This window comes from Crocuta crocuta, unplaced genomic scaffold (genome assembly GCF_008692635.1).
Source record: "Crocuta crocuta isolate KB4526 unplaced genomic scaffold, BGI_CrCroc_1.0 scaffold154, whole genome shotgun sequence".
Lineage (NCBI taxonomy): Eukaryota > Metazoa > Chordata > Mammalia > Carnivora > Hyaenidae > Crocuta > Crocuta crocuta.
The window spans coordinates 11,843,868-11,864,023 of NW_027530545.1; the positions used below are offsets into that span (position 1 = coordinate 11,843,868).

General features: G+C 34.9%; 1 protein-coding gene across 1 annotated transcript in view; it reads right to left on the minus strand.

The window, feature by feature from the left end:
- Window positions 1-20,156, minus strand: part of ARHGAP15 (Rho GTPase activating protein 15) — a 623,791-nt gene that overhangs the window by 497,354 nt on the left and 106,281 nt on the right. Inside the window, exon 6 of the mRNA XM_077767808.1 lies at window positions 4,450-4,539. Within this exon, the coding sequence (XP_077623934.1) occupies window positions 4,450-4,539 (90 nt within the window). The remainder of the gene's footprint in view (window positions 1-4,449; window positions 4,540-20,156) is intronic.

Consider the following 20,156-nt stretch of genomic DNA (forward strand, 5'->3'; position numbering starts at 1 on the left):
AAAACTAAGGCCTAGTCAATGCCTGGCTGTGAAAAACAGTAAAAGTTTAGAGGATAAATGATTTCATTATTTTGAATAAATAATCATCTACTGTCATGTATGTCATAATGAAAAGGACCAAGAAAACGAATAGTATGTTTCTTATTCTTTGCCCCTGTTTACAAAAGAGAATAGAGTCTACACTCTGGAAATCATCTTGGAGTACAGAGCCTATATTGTGGACACTGTTTCTTAAAAATTTTTGACAGGGAATTCTTTTTCTAATAACTAAAAGAATGTGAATCTAGCTTTAGCAATAACCACTGAAACAGTGGAAAGGAGTCCAGTCCTCTGGTTTAATAAATATAAAGCAGTATGTCATATAGTCTCTTTCTTTGTATCTTCTTTGAGGAGACAAACCTAATTTATGTGATAAGAGTAAAGAATATGTATATGCTAAACTAAACAGCTTGGAATTAATTACAGTGCTTGGGACCATCATATATTTAATAAGGAGGTAGCTCCTTGGAGGTGGTCAAAGTCTTAGAGATAGCACATCTACCTATTTGATATCCGTGCCATGAACTCCTTCCCTTGACTTTCAAAAATATTTAAATCAGAGACAGCCTTATGGCCAAAGGAAGGAAGGAAGCCTAAGTGAAAAATTTTCTTCACTTTGGATTTTGAAACAAGAAGATATTAATGGTTTAAAAAATTACTTATTATTTTAAGGTACCTTGCAGCTATTTACTCGTTGAACTTTCCATTAAAAATCTTTGTACATGCAGCTATATATACCCGTGAGGAGCGAGAAGAAGGTGACAGAGCACTGGGTACGTTAGGGAAGCTTCCTGACAATACTGCCATCCCTTAACATGGTTTTATTTAGTTATTACAACTATCTCTCTGTAAATGACATTTAGGATTATTTAAGATTATGTTGTAATCCTTTTAATCCTTAGTGCTTTAAATTTCAGGCTAAACACCAAAGAGCAAACTAGCACTTAGCAGGAATGTTTAAAACATGTGATTTGAACATAAATCTTTTTATTCACTCTTTCCCTGATGAAGACCTAGTGCTGCTCTTAAGTTAACTAAGAAAACTTGTACCACAGTTCATTACAAATCACTCAGTTGCTAAATGTTTCCTCAGCTGTACCAAGCTTGTGATGGTGCTTGACAATTATGTTAAATGCAGAATTAAACAAAAGTTAGCAGCCATGAACATTTAGTGACATAACTTAGAATTTGTATGACCTTTTATAAGTACAACATGACTTTGTGTCTTTGTGTGTACATGGATGGAAATGCTCATTCTATTTCTAAGGCTGAGCTAGTAGACATGGGTATATACAAAGACACACATACATGATATCACATTTATACATCTAAAACATACGATGACTTGTCTATATGTACTTTATTATAGAAGTTGCTAATGACTTTTTTAATACGTAATTATTACTAAGAAGTACTAATTAGGCCAAAGACTAGTCTATTATAAAATAGGCAGATGTTCTTGAACTCAGTGAGCATATTTCATCAGATTTACTGAGAGTTCTTGAACACCAAACCTTAGTACTCAATTAATCTTGTCACTGTTATGTCACCATGTACCAATCAGAGAAGACTGAAACTAGTTTAATAACACTTTGGTTATGAAGGAAATTTGGCTTTTAATACAAAAAGAAAATGAACAACTTAAATGTCCAAATGGCATATACAAGCGAAGAAGACAAATGAAATCCTTCTTCTTTTCTTTCCTTTTTTTTTTTTTTTTGGCATCACAAATGTGTGCTTCTGAGTCTTTCAGGCACATAATATTTTATTTGTTTTCCTATTCACGTTAAGTTCAACTTCTCTACAGATGGTGTAATTATGTGGCATATAATTGCTAATCCATCAACTTTTTAAAGACAGATTTCAAATTTCAAATTATTTCTAATTTTGCTCTTCTTTGATTTTTCTTGAACCAAAAATCTCAATAGTCATTTGCTATCTGTAATCTATAATTCATACACTGAGATTGAACACCAACCCTAATTCAAACTTGGAATTCTAAAGCTATTTCTGATGTAGCACATCAGCCGAAGCTCTGATGGCGTTTTTTTAGACAGGAAGAAACACTTCATTATTCTGTAGGTAATGAAACCCTGCACACACACACTCAAACACCCAACAATGCCTTAATACTATGTTTTTGAGATATAATCATGTTTATTCTGATCTTTTGAGAGTTAGAGCAGCTAATGTACCTAATCAAATATTGATGCAAGTCATCTAGATTTAGCTCTTTGGCAAATCCTTCCCAATGCTTTTTCGTTAACAGAACTATAAAACCTATTTATTATATTGTCCCTCTCAAAGGGTTTACCCGCATAGTCTGTATCTATGGATATGTACTAGTAAACTTTCCTTAGCTCGTGTTTGGGTGATGAAAAGATATCCACATGACAAGAAAATCACGTGATTCATCCCAAAAAGAACGAAGCAAGTAATGAAACTAGAATCTTTGTTTAGCTTTGTTATTCACAGCATCTTTATAATCACCTCTTTCTCGTTTCTCTAAACTACAAGGATACAAGACAAAAAGAGGTAAGCTGGATATAAGAGCCCTGGGATCCCATAAACTGCTCAGATATTTTACAAACAAAAGTAGCTGGCAAGATTTTCACCTCCAAAAAGTTACTAAAAGTGAGAATAGTTTTTTTTTTAATATCTTTGGAACTGCCTACATTCAGAAATATGAAAAACAAGGAAAAATTATATTAGCAGGCAGTCATCCAGGAAAGGCTGATATCATGTCTTTAATACACATTATCATACACACCATCAATACAGTGGTTTAAATATATATCTGTGTATACTATGTTCGAAGCTGTGTAAAATTATGTATAAGTATTTTTCTTCTATATTGGAAGTCCTGTATACATCGTATACACTTGACTATCCTCTTTTGTGATCTAACTTAACTTTTCATAAGATTAACAGAAGGAACTGAAAAAGGCTACCTTAGACCAACTCCGAGAGTTTTTATTGTCCAAGAATGATGTCAATGTTAAATTTTAATGTCTTTATCTTATGACATGGGGACTAAGATGCTGAACTCATAATATATAATAAAACTACACCACTGAACTCACCCAACCTAGTTCAGAACTACTCATACTAATCATTTAGGTTATCATAGAAGCTAGCAATATAACCTCTAATTTTTTTTTCGCATGATAACAAAATGAATAAGACCTTTGAGAAACAGACTATCTCACTGATTTACAATTCCTCACTTCAAAACAAAATTTATTTTTCTTCCTTGATTCTGTAAATTCACACTTTAATCACTTTTGGCTTTAGTCTTTTGATTTTTAGGCAAGTATGTTTAGTTTTCCTTCTTTTTTTCTTCTTTCTTTCAGTAAAAAGAAATAATCTCTAGCTATGAAAAATGAATGCCGGAATAGACTAAAAGTAGTATAAAAAATAACATATCCTAGAAATGCTAACATGGGGTCAGTTAATTTGGCAGGCCCAGATTAGCATCTGGGAAATGCACAATCAGAGACCAGTTTCCCTCTCTCTTGAGAATTCAGATAGGAGATGTCGCCTATCTACACTTGAGTAAGACCCAATATATTAACTTCAGTGATACATTTAAAAATAGAATCGACCTTTCTTCAGGAGCCAAAATGGCCTTAGAAGACATTTAATATAATAATTATATTAATCTAGCTTCTTGGTTACTAAATGGTATAAATTGTAAATACACCTAGAAAATTATTGGCTACTTTGGAAATATAAAAGTAAGTTAAATCTCATATAAATGTAGAAAGAGATCAACCTCCATAATTTAAAGTTATTAATTGCCAAAGGGATCTTAGTAACATCATATATGAAATATTAAGTTTTCTCATTTCCTTTCTTTCAAGAATCTCAGCTGGTTCTTTTCATTCAAGGGAACATGATTGAAATTATTAATCATAGTTATTTTTTCCAAAAAATTTAAATTATGCAATACAAAAATACCCAATATCTATAGTTGTTCAGCTCTTTCCATCCCCCTAAGCTACACTGGTAAATGTAATTTATGACTCGGAGCAGGAATGGAAATGAAAGCAAAAAGTTTATCATAATTAGTGAATGTTATTGTGTGTATGCCTGAAAGTTCTACAATATATCTATTTAAGTCAAATACTCTAGGTTTGAACCCCAAACAGCTATCAAATACCATGCGACAGTCAATGACTTTGGGTGTAGAATTAATCAACCAACACTACGCATTTTCTGTTTAGAGAGCAACCAGTAACCAGTGAAAAGCAACACAACAAACTAAAATTCAAGAAGGAAGAGAAATCAGGTTTTCATAATGATCTTCAAACAACTAGTTTATGCACATTAAAGCGTCACAAGGAAATGTCATGTCGAGAGGTCAGATTTAGAAGGAATAAGAATATTTAATAAATGTAACATTCTTACCTGAAAAACATTCTTTCTGCTTGATTTTTCCTTGGCCCATTCAATATGTGCTCCACACAAATCCACACTTTCTGGTTTCTGCCCAGTTTTCTGTAAACAAAGTTGAAATAAGAATAAAAAACATACATCATTTGTGATGCATGTCAGGAAAAATAAAAGTTTATTGAGTTATCAGCTATACATATTTATAATATAAAGCCTTTCTTTTTATTTTTTCAGTTTCAAAGAGACATCTACACACTCATGATCATTGTAACGTTATTTGCAATAGCCAAGACACGGCAACAAACTAAGAGTCTGTTGAAGAATCAATGTATGAAGAAAATGACATGTAGATGCAGATATAGATACAGATATAAATATAGATTCACAATGGAAAAAGTATTCAGCCATCAAAAGGAAGGAAATATTGCTGTATGTGACAACATGGGTGAACCTTAAGGGTGTTATGCAAAGTGAAGTAAGTCATACAAAAGAAGACAGACACACTACATGATCTCACTTATCTGTAGAATCTAAAAGAGTCAAACTCCTAGAAACAGAGAAGGGTTACCAGGGGCTGGGGAAATGGGAAAATGGTTGGTTAAAGGTAAAAGCTTTTAATTATAAGCTGAAAAAGTTCTCAGGATCAATGGCACAGTATGGTAAGTATATTTAACATCGTAATGTATAATTGACAGTTGTTAACAGAGTAGATTTTAAATATTCTCACCACACACAAACACACACACACACAGCTACGTGACATAATAGATCTGTAAACTAACCTCAACGTGGCAATCATTTCACAATATATGCATATATCAAGCCATCACCCAGCACACATTAAACTTACACAATGTTGTCATCTAAAGCTCCATAAAGGTGAAAAAAACCCAAATTAATAAATATTTATTAGGTCCCAACTGTGTGCCTTTTACAGGCTCATTCTCACTTTTAAGATGATACATATTAGTATATGTATATTTGTATTAATGCATTTAATTTAGACAAAATAGATTATAGCATATGCTTCCTTTTGCATAATACAATGTGGATGTTACCTAAAAGTTTCGGTAATTCATAACAATCAATTAACAGGTTTATCATCTGTATTTGCCTCTTCATATTTTAATTTGAATTAAAGGTATCATATTTATGTAACTTTAAATTTGCAGAATTCAACATATTAAACAAAACCTTACTTGTTTGGGAAACCTCTTTATTATTTTTAAAGAAAGTAATGCCACATTTCAAAGACTCCAACTATTTTCAGATGTTCTGAGCTACTCTGGTTTTCTCTATAAATTCAGTACCTTTCTCAAACAATTTTCCATACAATAGTTTAAGATTTTAGTATAGAAGGCTTATAATATTTTAGACAATATTTCAACAGTATGAACTTTACTTTAAAACATGAAATTATGGAAGAATGGCAAAGATGCTACAAGAAATCTGTTCACAATTGTTGCCTCATAGCCAGTATGTCCAATTCTATCAGTTTAATAGAAATAAACTATTTTTCAGAAAAGCTAGAAANCTATTAAACTTTTGAAGGGGAAACACTGTACAAGCCAAGCAAAATTTTCAGGATAAATTTAGCTGACAGGACAGCAATTGATAGAATATCTTTTCTCTGTTATTTGGTAGTAATCTCATGAGAAGCCAACCCAGATGTGGGTGCCTCTTACAGATGCTTCAGCCAGTGAAAGATTTTTACAGGTTCACCCATACTCTGCCACCCAGGTGATCACTACCGTGGCATGATAACAAAGTTCATTGTCGAGGGATTTGTGATGTAGAAAAAATGAAAACAACCTGCTCCTTCTACAGTTAATTAGATTATGGGATATCTGGAATCAACAGAAATAATCACTAAGAGTATGCAACAAAAGAGATTATCTTCCCCATATAATTCAGTCATGGGAAAAAGAGAAAATTATTTTAAGGAAAAATCGCTTTTTAGGTGCCAAGTACTTTTCTGTTTTACAACTATTGATTCACTTAATTCTTATAACAGCTGTATGAGGTAGGTACCGTTATTATCACCATGTTACAGGTAATAATATGCTAGAATATTTAGGCGTACTTTCCCAAGGTGACACAGGTAGAGGAGGAAGAGCTGGATTAAATGAGGACAGTGTCACTCCAGTGTCTGCTCCTAGCCACTATGTAGTCCTTGGAAATTGAATATACATTGTGATCACATTCATGTTAAAACATGTAACTTTTTGGGAAAAGACATGACTTTCTTATTAGATTCTAGTGTGGACATATTGATCTTGTTTCTGTCCTTCTCTGTTAAGCTTGATCTTCCCATTGGGCCTTTACACCACCTGTTTACCTGGAATACCTCCCAATCTTCACATGGCTGACTCCTTCTTATCCATCAGGTCCCAGACAAATGTCACCTTGTCAGAGGTCTTCTCTGTCTTACATAAAGGAAAGCTGTGTTCTAACTTATTCTCTATCTCACTACTTGTTTTAATTTTCAACACAGCCTTCTTCTTAACTGAAATTAACATTTATATTTTTATATGCTGTCTGTTTTTCTTCCACTAAAATTAAGCTCCCTGAGCTGGGGCCTGGTTTGCCTTTTCCTCCACTATTTTTCCCAATGTATGGAACAGTGCCTGGCACAGAATTGTTGTTCAATGAATATTTGCTGAATTCATAAATGAAGGGAAAATACCAGAATGCAACTAGCTTTTGTGCTTTGGAAGGAAGGTTTGGGCATCCAAAAATTCCCCATGTTATAACAATTAAGATTTATATTTGGTATAATGGTTAAGTCTTTGCTTTGATCTGGGAAAGCGAAAACAGCTTAATGGACTCATGTGGATTGAACCTAGTATTTCACAGAATCCTACAATAGACAATACCTGCATGCCTATCATATGTCAATGTGGTAGCCACTGTGTCAGACCCTGGGACTCCAGAGATAAAGAAGATACTGAATTCTCCTTTAAGAATCCCATACTAGCTTTAGACTCTATATAATTTTCTGTAGACTTTCTCTCTATGGGGAAAAAGCAATCTAAGCTTTCCCTGAGTTCTCACCAGGCAGCTCTGCCACCTCTCCCTGTCCTCATCAGCATCATACACTCAATCCCATGGCTGTGACATTGGCTTGGGTTTATCTCAATCCAAACTCTCCCCATCATTCAGTCACCTCCCAGGATCCTGACCTTCACCTTGCCCTTACCCACCCCATCTCTTGCATTCTTCACAAGCCCACTGCTTTAACTCCTCTCCATTCCAGCAGTCTTCATTCTGCTTTCCATCTAACAAACCCCATGTTCTGAGTTTTCATTACTTCCACCCTGTTATGTTTGTTTTCGACATGACTGGAATCGGCAGAGATTTTATGCATCTTTCCAGGTCCTTCCTGGTTTTGCTTCCTCTCACAAACACACCTATGTCTCCAACTCAGCAGTCACTTCAGTGCCCAACCCATCATCTCTTGCTGTCTTGCTCTCCCTCATGCAATGATCCGCTCCCACACTCCACTCTCTCATCCACTTTTCCTCCTTCTTCATATCCTCTAATTCTAGGGTAATAATTTTTGACTACTCAGTGTAGTAATATTACAAATAATGGCCACTTTCACTTTCTACAGCTGGGCTTTTAACTCCACTTAGGGAAATATATATACATATACATATTATATACATATACATATTGTATATGTATATATATGCATACAAATATGTATATATATGCATATACAATATATATGTATAGAGAGAAAGAGAGAGAGAGAGAGATTTAGTGATAAGGACACTTAGCATAACCATGAAATCATTGCCAAGACCAATGTCATCAACAGTTAGCAAACTTTTATGTGTTTCCAGTCATTTTGTATTCTTCACAACACCACTGTCCCAAAGCTTCACCCCTTTCCAGTGGTCCATCAAATGGCATTCTCCTAATTCTCAGAGATGGTACAGCCCTTGAGCCAGAACATTAACGTTCTTCCCACTTTCTTAGTCTTTATAATCAAAATGAACAAACACACAAACATAAACTTTAATTCCAGTATACCGTGCCCTCTGAAAGCTTTAAATCATTTCTCATTTATTCCTTACAACAGTTTTGTGAGCTACTACCATTGTCTTCAATTTGTATGGCAAGAAGCTCAAGCAGGAAGTGGTTGAGTGCCTTACATAAGCTCACACACTTCATAAGTGCCTGAGAGGAGATAGGAATTCACTGTCTTCTGACTCCAAGTCCCAAGTTCTTGATCACAATACAATACATTACCTCTCCTCCATACCTAGCCTTTCTTCCTACTAGATCACATGACATTCTTCTTAGATCCAAAATTAAGTGACATTTTCTAGCTCTTCCTTGTCAATGTTATCAATTCCCATACTCTGTTCTGGCTCCTGGAAATCTGGATCTGAGCCTGTGATTCTGGGCCACTTGTCTAATGAATTCCCTTGAGTATCATGACAATGAGAATCAAAATCTCTTGACCTGTCACTCCCAGACAGTGCACGAGCCACTCACAAAGCATGTTCCTTTCTGCCTTAGAGGAAGAGATGCCATTCTTCAGCCCAAGGCTTTTCCTCTCTGGTTCCTAATTTCATCCAATCCTATTCCTCATTTTCTAAGTCATCTCCTTTCTCCTACATTCTTATTCTCCCTTTCTCCAATACATTTATCCTTAGTCCATAGCCACAGTCAAATCACTTCTGTCTAAAAATATATAGAAACAAAAAAAAATAAATTAAAAACATAAAATAAAATATAATCACAAATACAAAAATAAAAAATAAAAATACATAGAAACATATACAAGCCATCAATCCCCCAGCCATGCTAGTTCTCAATCCCACCTATTTTCTTTCCATTGTTGCCAGAATACTTGAGCTTTCAGCAGTCACATTCTCTGCTTGCTCACGTTCCATTCTCTTCTCAACTGATGCAGTCCTTTACTCCCTTCCTTAAGATTTCTAAAACATTTTAACTATGCAAGTCTAGATAAACAATATGATGCTTTCTCTCTCATCAACATTATGTCTGAACTCTGTACTGTTAGATTCGGCTCCTTTTCCTTAAAACCCTCTGTCCCTTGGCTATGTAGACATTTTCCCTGTAAGTTTTTGCTTCACATTTTATATTCTTCCTTCCATTCTTTCACTGATTTCTCTTCCTTTTCCCACTTCTTAAGGGTTGCTAATATCCGGTTTACTGTTCTTGTCCTTTACTATTGCTTATAGTTTACATGCTTCCAGTGGGTTTTGGTCTTGCCTCTGGTCTGATCCATCACTTGTGACATGCTGGCTCCTCAGCTTTTCTTCTAGTTCCCGGCTCCCCTTATGTACCAGAACTGCATTTTCTAACTAACTTACCATTAGAATGCAGCACAGACACCTCGGTGAAATCATTGTCTTCTCAGATTTGCCCCCTTTTCTCTACTGCTTGTTTTGGTTAATCATCCTTTTCTTCACTACACCTTCTTTACTTTCTTAATTCTTCCCTTTCCTTTACCACTTACAACCAAATAGTAGAGAGTCTGAATTCCATTACTAGCTCCATCTTCTATATCTCATGACCACTGTCTCATCTGAGCTCTTATTTTCTCTCCTCTAAATTCTCTCTGTGTTTCCTCTGGGACCAGACAAAACCATTTCATTTCATTTCATTTCATTTTCTACACTTTTACTTTTTTATTCTTTTCTAAAACACAAATTTCACCATATTTTTTTCTGGGAAGCATGTTATCTACGTGATAATGTACAAATCCTTCAGTAGGGTGTACATGCTCCTTTTGATCATTGCCTAACCATCCTCCTGAGTTCCATTCATTCCCGCATTCTTCTACAACCAGCTATGCCAAATCCATGGCAGTTCCAACACGCACACTGCCTTCATAACTCTATATGTTGGATCACACCCTTTCATCTGGAAAACATTTATCTCTCTTCCGTCCACTCTCCTTGTCTGCCATTTTGATGATGTAACTCCAGAATAATCTCCATGAGGTGTCCCTTCAGCTCTGCAGGCCCAGTCTGCCACTCTCCCGTTATTTCTCCTATTCTAAAACATACTTTGTTACCATTCTTCGTTATCCAATTGAGAATTATGGTGGACATTTTCCAGATTCCTTTCAAAGCATCAATAAATAAAAATGAATAATACATCTCAGGATAACGTGTTACAAAATGAGATAATTTACAAAGTGTAAACTAATAGTTTACAAAATCAAAGCAAAGTATTCCCATTCATATGGACCTTTAATAGAAAATGACATTATGGCACAATCAAAGCAAATGATAGAACTAGGGGTCAATTCAGAAGTTAAAGTGACCTGAGTAAAATTCAAGTAAATAAATGTATCAGCTTCAAGAAGGCAAAACTAAGATAGGTTGATAGAGGACTATATAAAAAATGATGGTGCTCAATAGTTCATTTTTACAAAGCGAAAGCAGAAAGACCTAGGCTTAAAGAATAATGTTAGGGCCTAAGCTTTATTAGAAGGAAACATTTTCAGTACTTAAACATTGTTAAACATCGAAGTAAGTTTTTCAGAAAAGTTGTCGAATTTACTTGGAAGACAATCAAGATTTTATTCAAGAAGGCTGAAATTAAAGAATCCTTTAATAGAAAACATATTTCTGATTCTACAGCTATAAAACACAAGAAAAAGTCTGTTAATGAACTACATGATGCCAATGGATCATATTGTACATCATTATAAAAATATACTTTTTAAAAATTGACTAAATTTAGATTTAAATTTAAGAGTGTACTCCTCATATCTCTTCTGGGGTAAACTTAAAATATAAATGACTGATTTTAAAATATTTAAAGAGAATTATTTAAAAGTTACTACTTCTGGACAATAAAATATAAAAGCCTCTTTGTTGGGGCAGTGTGAAATCATTAAAAATTGATCCTAGGTCTCGTCCACTTCTGATTTTTATTATTCTTTTAGTCCATCTTTACTATTCCCCAATAAGGGATGACAGGGTACTCTCTCTGTATTTTTTTCTGACTATGATTAAAACTTTGGGATTAAATTTTCCATTTTTATGGGAAATTTGGGGCCTTTTAATGCACATTAAGAAAATATCAAAGGCCAGATGCTCTTTTGTTTGGTGGCATTTTCCATGAGGAAGATTAGGCATATGTGTAGGCAACAAATCATTGGACCTCTCATTATCCCACCCTTATTACTAGAGGAGGTTACAAAAAAAATTTAAAAAGGAAAGAAAGAAAAGAAAAGAAAGACAAGGCTTGGATTTTATGAAACAGGTTATTAGCTGCCATTTTTTATTTTGGATTAATTGCTGTTCCAGAATATAGACTCAGATTGTCCTTATCAGTTTGAAACATGAAACACAAAATCTGTTTAGAGGAATTAAGTTTTATCATATAACTGGTTTTGATTCTGGAAAATCATTCATGGAGGAGGATAAAACTCACTTATAAATTCTCATTTGGGCAAAATGATTTAGGAAAGAGTGCTGAATGAATACCTGATCTTATTAATGTCTAAAGTATGGCTGCTGTCAACATAGAAGACGATACTTTGATTGTAAGATGTGGGTTTTATGTATATGAATATAAATGATGTTAATAATAACTGAAATTGTTTCTACAGTGAAATTTCTCAGTATATACAAGACCAAATCAAACCAGGTTTTCAGAAAAGCAAAGCTTTGCTGGTGACTTTGGGCACTAGAATGTTATGTGTTTGTTTTTGTTTGTTGAGGAGAGAACAGTCTCTCTTTTTCAAGAATGAACAGATACTGCATTTTGTTCTGAATCAAAATCTTGCCAGAATAAATACAATAGCTTCTGTTTAGTCTACCTTTGTTGTATGCTGACACTGGCTTACATTTACATTATATAAAAAACAATTTGCTTTTGCAAGGTGACTAGCTTGGGCACATTTGTGGTGCCTCAGGTGCCTCCTAAGAGTCCTTATTCAGAACCTATTCCGATCAGTATGCCTCAGCTCTCTCTGCACATGACCAGCCGCGTTTGAACCCATTTGGTCCCACTTCCTGAAGATGATCAGTAATCTTCTTGCAATGCGAGGCCCTCCCTCTGGGCTGCCAGAGTGCAGACAGGATTTTGGCTCCTCATCCACTTCCAGATTTAGATAAAATGCCACTTTACAGAGTGTAGGTTCCGGCATTCTGAAAAGCCATCTAAGGGTATAGTCAGGGTTCATATGATGGAAATATTGAAGACTCTGGGTGGTGAACTTGGTGAAGCAGAAAATGGAACGAAACATAGTAGATATATTCCTTCTCCTCCCTCCCTCGTTCCCTCCCACAGACTGTGTCTGCTTTCTCCAGACAGCCTACCTACCAGCAGCTTCTTTCTCAGTCAAGCGATTCTCTGAGGCTCTGAGGTTCACTGGAGAGTAACAGCCATCTTGGTGACACAGCTCCTCTACTCTTCCCCATTATTTCCTGCCTCGCTTCCTTTTTGCCTCACCCTCTATGCCCTGGATTCGTCCCTCCCAAATAAAGGATGGACACTTAATTTGGGATTTCTTCCCTATAGAATCAGGGCTAAGATCATTGATCCTTGTGGCAGAGAGGAATAGTGCTACACCAGAATGTGGACTGGAGTCTTGAATTGTCATGGGGAACCAGCTCACCAGCCAGACACTCTGTTTTATTTCTAACCCCCTTTGCACCAACATGTGGCCAAATTACTCACTCTCATCACCGGGATGTGAGCTGACTGATGTGAGGTACTTCTGGGCTTATGGCTTTAAGGAGTATAAGGAATTTCTCATGTTCTCTCTACCTTTCCCTCATCAGCCGCTAAGAGTTTGCAGAACCAAAAGATGAGAGAGGCACCATATAGCAGAAAGCTGACCAGGAATCCCTGCTTCAGACTGTGGTATGAGTAAAAAATGAGGTTCTGCAGAAATGTTGGATTGGAGTTGGACAGCAGGAAGTGTTCCCCTAACTGAAGTCTTGATACTAAGAAAAATTAAGACAGGGATTTTAAGGGCAATGCCATTAAACGACAATTAAGGCATCTGACTCCAATTCTGTCAGGTTCCAAAGACTTTTCTCTTAATCTCTATACTTTATTGCTCCACATGGTAATAATAATAACAACAATAATAACTGTAATTAGCCTTTTTCATTGCTTTGTGCCCAACAAGTTGTACCAATGTTCTCACATAATCTCACAATAATTGTATGAGATAAGGACTCTTATTAACCTCATAGTACAATTGAAATATCCAAGGATATAGTAACAAATAAAATGTGAACCTGGGATTCCCAGTCAGGTGGTCTGACTTATTCTACCTGATATGGTATACTGCTTTCCAGAGCATTTCAACTCAGTAGTGAACTGTTAAAAAAAAAGACTAAATACAAATATTCAGTTAATTTCAAACTGCACTGTGGAGTCAAAGTCCATTTTATCTTAGAGAAATGCAAACTCTAAATCAGACGCATTACATTGACCAAAATGATAAACCACAGAGAGTCAAACTTCATAATTAAAATAGTGTTCTGAGAGAGCCTAAGGTGAGGTTTATTGGACAGTAAGCTATTATCCATTTATAAAGCATCCTATCAATTTCATAGATTTTTGTGGTTATTAAAAGTTATGTAAGATGCAGAATTTATTGTGGTTAATGGCTAAATCTTGAGAGAATTATAACCAGAGAACATGGCTTCATTTATAGTAATATCGATCACTTGATTTCATTTTTTCCTTATAATGTTTATGCTAATAAAACACTAGAATTCAATTTCTTTTTTCTTTCTTTCCATCTCCACCCATCATCCTCCAGATGTCAGACTATTATTTTTGTTCTAATTTTTAAAAGTATGTTGAAGCCATGTGACAGTGCAGGCTGTGGCTATACTACAAATTGCCCCAATAATAACCATGCTATCTTTACCAGAGCACTATCATTATGAGAATTAAAATATTAAACAAAAACTTAAAATGCCTTCATTAGGCTAAGTTTGGTAGATCTATTGTTTGCCCCTCCAATGTTTATGATCATTTTGAGCAGGGGGCTGAATAAGGGCTCAACACTCACTTTGCAAAGATAAAGTAATTCCATATTCATTTTGTACAGAATACTCAATAATTCATGAATAGCCTTCTGATTGGAACTATTTTCATCTTTTTGCTAAATCACACCATTTTACTCCAATAAATAAGTCCATTTTGTTATTAAAGCCATAGTACAGTGAATGAGCATTACATGTATTGCATTATTTAATTAATGCTTGTATTCATTATTTGCATTGGAAGTAAACAATATTAAAAAAGTAAACAAATTATTTAAATGAGGCCCTTTATATTGTCTTTTTTTTTTTTTTTTTGCTTTCAAGGTTATGGCTGAATGAGTGGTTTGAAAAAGTTAATAGTTTATTAAGTGTCTTGGAAAAATTTTCTGTCATTAAAAGTGAACTCTGCCAGTGTTCGCCTCTGAATAAAAGTTATCAGTAGACTGTAAAGAGAAAAAGTAGAGTAAACCTCCCCCCTGCCCCCAACAAATTTACCTATGCAACGAACATGGCTCCATATTGAACATACTGGCTTCAGAAACATACAGTTTTAGGGGAGAAATATTGCCTAAAGTGTTTATAATGCTTTATAATGCTGAATTTATGTCAGGCCAGGTTTATGTTAACTAGGATTTGTGAGCATTGTGTGGTAAATATAACAGAAACAGCTGACTGACGAGAGTAAGTTCCACTTGGTCTAAATTTTGATAGATGTGGTGATAAGAGATCTTTCTTAAACCAGAAGTAAACATTCCACAGTGTGTTTATGCTAGTAGGTATGACACCAAACATATATTCTGGAGTCACAGGAAAATAAGTCCTGGTTTGCTACCGGTACTCACTGCTGTGCAGATACGCCCATGTTCTTGGGAAGGATGTTTGTAGTTTTCCTTAGATGAATTGCCCTGCTTGTTTTCTTTGCACTAGGACTTTTTTAGAGATGAGTGTTTATTACAAGTTCAAGACAAATGATATTTTAAAGTATTTTCTGAGTGAGAAGATGTCCTATAATTCACTAAATAAATGCATTAGACCACACCAATGACAACTTAGCCATTTTGCTTTTTTTTTTTTTGGTCAGTAAGAGCACGGGACTTATTGCTCTCATCTGTTGCACCAGATCTTTAGAACATGTCTCTCAGATAATTTGATAAGTCCTATCTTGTGTTAAAAGTAGAAAAATTAGGAGCACCTGAGTGGCTCAGTTGGTTAAGCATCTGACTCTTGATTTCTGCTCATGATCTCATGGTCCTGGGATTGAGCCCCATGCTGGGAGTGGAACCTGCTTGGGATTCTCTCTCTCTGTTTGTCTCTACCACTCCCCACCCTCTCTCAAAATAAGTAAATAAATGAACATTAAAAAAAATTTAAAGCAGGAAAAAAATATGTCTTAACTCCTTAAGCCTATCTGTGAAAATTCTGAATCTGACTTAATATAAGGATAGTTAATACTGGTTACAAAGGGCTCCAGAGTGCTTACAGAATGAAATTACCTCTTTTCACAATCTTGTTCAAGGTCTTTCATAAGCTGGTTCTACATATACTTTCTAATGAAACAGAGTGGTGCTGTTCCACAGTGCTGTTACTCAACTTATTTTGAAGCAATCCTTCACTGGTGGTGCATCCTGGAAACTTGTAGAAGAAACACAAAATAGTCTGGACTAAGGCATGTCTACCCTCGGCCTCGAGGAGCCTCTAAGAATCATTTTCAGGAACAATGACTAGCACGTAGTGCACAGGGAAGGGTGAGAGATTAATACATATCTGTATAATCAATAAAGGAAATAATTTCCTATATTTTGTCATTGGTTACTCCCTTATTACTACATAAAATGTCCTTTTCACCCCATTTTTGCCTCAAAGTCCTATTCATCCTTCAAAAACATGCCCAACTCTCACTTCCTCGACAGATATATTTAAAATATTTTCCATTTGGAAACAATCTCTCTTTTCTGAGTTACTATAAAATCAACTCATGCCTCTATTCATGCCATTTTGGAACAACTATCCATGTCCATTTTTTCACTACAGTTACTCAATTTATGGGCATACTTTCTATTTGTTTCTAGATACTCAAGGGAAAAATCTGATTCTGATTCATTTTTGGATGTTTCAGAACACCTAGCAGAGTGGCTTAAATATCAAGGATGCTCAGTGATTTTGCAGAATGAACATTGGAGAGATATATAGGCTGAGCATTACCTAGAACAAGAGTTTCCCTTAGAACGATTATCTGTAGCTAGATCTATGGTTTCCCACCATGTTTTTAAAATATTTTCTATCACTTTAGTTATGTTTTATTACAATAAACCTACATATAATTCTGTCTCCTCTATCAGGCTATAAGCACCTTAAGCACAGGGATTATGTATTACTCATCTGATATCTCTAGGGTTTAAAAACATATTGTGTGGTATCTATTAGGAGTTCTTAATTTTTTATAGAATAAATTAATCTGTGTTCTATATTACAAAGCTTTTTTGCCTCATGAGGCAGTCTATCCTTTTTTTTAGACCAGGAATATGTATTTGTCACATTCCATGGCTAGAGAGGTTCCAATCCGTATCAAGCAGAAGGTCTAAAATCACAAAGCACCGCAGGTACCTAGGCGGCAAATTGTACTTGAAGTGCTGGAGATGATTGAAATACTTCAGTGACACTAAAATAGATAAGTGTACCTGAAACATGCAAGGGCTGTGAGTCCAGGCCTCAGAGGATAAATCAAACTGACAGCTCTTGTTTCTTTGGGACTTCTTTAAACAGGTAAAGGAAATAGTAAAGATGTCTTTTTCTTTTTCCCTTAAACCGTTTATTGTCAAGTTGGTTTACATATAACACCCAATGCTCATCCCAACAAGTGCCCTCCTCCTTTAAAGATGTCTTTTGAGGCAATTTTTTTTCTCTTGGAGTAAATGAGATGAAGCCATGATCCTAAAAGAATCAACTTCCTCTCTTGCTTTTTTCCATGATAGGACTTGTCTTTTTAAGACATGTAATACCTGGATCATACTTATTTTCAGTATGTATTTATTAAAAGAGCAGCTATGAGATTATTCTAGGGTGAAGGTATCTGGAAAATACTGACACACCTTCTTAGAGATGTGCCCCTCCTGGTAGCAAATCCTAGCCCCTGGTATGGTTCTCAACCCTTTTTTTCCCCAACCAAACTAAAAACAACAAAACAAAACAAAACAATAAACCCAAAATCTCATTTCTCTTTTTAGCAAACAGACCTTGCTGATTCTCAGTTTCATGTCATCATTCATATTTTTTAATTCACTGGAATTCCCTGCCCACAAATCTCCACATATTGAAATTATAACCATCCTTCAAGGTCCAATTCAAATCTTTCACAGATGTGAGCTCTCCCTCCTTTAAATCTCAGAAAAACTCTTTTATGTTTCTTATTTCATCTCACCCTATTTTTTGGCAAAGATGCTATAAAGCAAAGACTATATCTTGATTATATCTCTATGCCTTATATGTAGCCCTAATGAGCAAGCTGTTCATTGTAGGATTTCAATACATATTCTTATGAAGTCTTTTCCTACCAGGCTTATATAAATAGCACAAACTTGATTAACCAAACGCATATTTAAATGAAAGTGAGGTAGACTGTAAATGAGAAACTAAGCTATTTAGATCAACTTTCCACTGAAAACAATGAGAAATGCTGGATAAAATATTTCTTTTTAAAATTACCTTAAAAAATTAAAAGCCTGATAAGATAGTGGTGAACTTCTAGGGTAATTATTTTTGGAAAATAGGAATCTGAACCCAGAGAGGAAAGCTGAACATCAAATCAACATAACTGCTCTTTGCCTGAGGACATTTGTTTATACTGTACATTTGAACTTTGGTCAATTGACTTTACAGAATAATGGAAAAGGTGCCACCTGAGGTCTTGTGAAAGAATAAAGGAGAAATGATATTAAATTTATTCCATTTCTCCAACTCAAGGGATTATAAAGAAAACTGCCTTTGTAGAGGAGAAATGTGGAGAAGAAAAAAAGGAAGAATGAAAAATAATTCTGTACCTGAGACGTAGCACAACTGTAGCTCTCCTATTATGCGTATAAATTTTGAGAGTTTTAAACTGTTAACTTAGATTAAGCTACTCTATCACCAGGAGTGTCCTGGACCCTTTGTGAAAAATGCAAAATATTCTGGAGCAGGACACATTTATCCCAGGACTAAATGATTAGTACACAGTCAAAAATAACCAGACACACAAGGAAACAGCAACGGAGTGAGAAGCAGCAGAAACAGACTGATGTTCAGATGTTAAATCAAAAGACACAGAATATAAAACAACCATGCCTTCTAATTGTAACAGAGTAAAAGGGAGTCTGGAAAATATCTGCAGATGACAATGATAACAAATAACATACTAAATTTAAAAAAACTTCTACTGATGAAAATTATAATAATTGAAATAAAGATGTTTATCAAAGAGGGTGAATAGATTAAAGGATCAGAGGATGAATCAAGGGAAATGGTTTGAAATGCAGTTCAGAAAGACAAAAAGATTGAAAATATAATTTAAAATGTGGAAAATAGAGTAGGAAGACTCTAAATGTAGGTTTAACTAGAGGCATAGAAAAAAAATAAGCGAAAATATTTTTAAAAAGCTTTCCTTGAAAATAATAGCTGATAATTTTCTTAATTATATTAATGACACTTAAAAGCAATTTTAAGAAGCCCAACAATCCATATAGGAAGCATAAAACTATGGAAAAACAAAGGTAATAATAAAAATATCATGAATAGATATGCAGATAACTGCAGTTAGACTAAGGTAACTTCTTGATCACAATAATAGATGACAGAAAAGAATGGAATAACATCTTTATGTGTTGAAAGAAAATAACTCAAAACCCTGTATCTAGAGGGAATATACATATTTGCAGAATGAGGGGGAAAAATAACATTTGAAATAAGCAGACACTGAGACAGGTTGTTCCCACAAGACCACTTTCAACAGGGATTTCTCAGAATATAGGGTTATCCGAGAAGGAAGATCTAAGATGAAGGAAGAAGGAAATGGCAAGGAACATGGCAAGTATTGGGCAAATATAAACCAATATTGGCCCTATAAAAAATAATATGTGGTGGTGTTAAAAAAAACTAAACTAAAAAAATAAAGAATTAAAATATCAGACAACAATAGCATATATGTTGACAAGAGGATAGGTGGGTTAAAATATTCTAAGGTGGGGTGCCTGAGTGGCTCAGTCCATTAATCATCCAATTCTTGATTTCAGCTCAGGTCATGATCTCACCATTCAGGAGTTTGAGCCCTGCCTAGAGCTCAAGTCAGGATCTCACAGTTTATGAGTTCAAGCCCTGTGTGGGGCTCTGCTCTGACTGTGTGGAGCCTGCCTGCAATTTTTTGTCTCCCTCTCTCTGCCTCTCCCCTAGATGCACATTCTCTCTCTCTCTCTCTCTCTCTCTCTCTTTTTCGGAAATAAATATACATTAAAAAATAAATAAATAAAGATATTCTAAGGTACTATTTTGGAAGAAGGCAAAGGATTTGTTTAGCTTTAGTCTTTGCTAGGTATCAATGATATAATCCTAGGCAAGCCAATAACAAAATAGAAACAGAATTCAAAGTGCATCACTCAAACCAGTGTGCAAAAAAAAAAAAAAAAAAAAAAAAAAAAAAAAAAAAAAAAAAGGAAGAAAAAAAAAAAAAAAAAAAAAAAAAAAAAC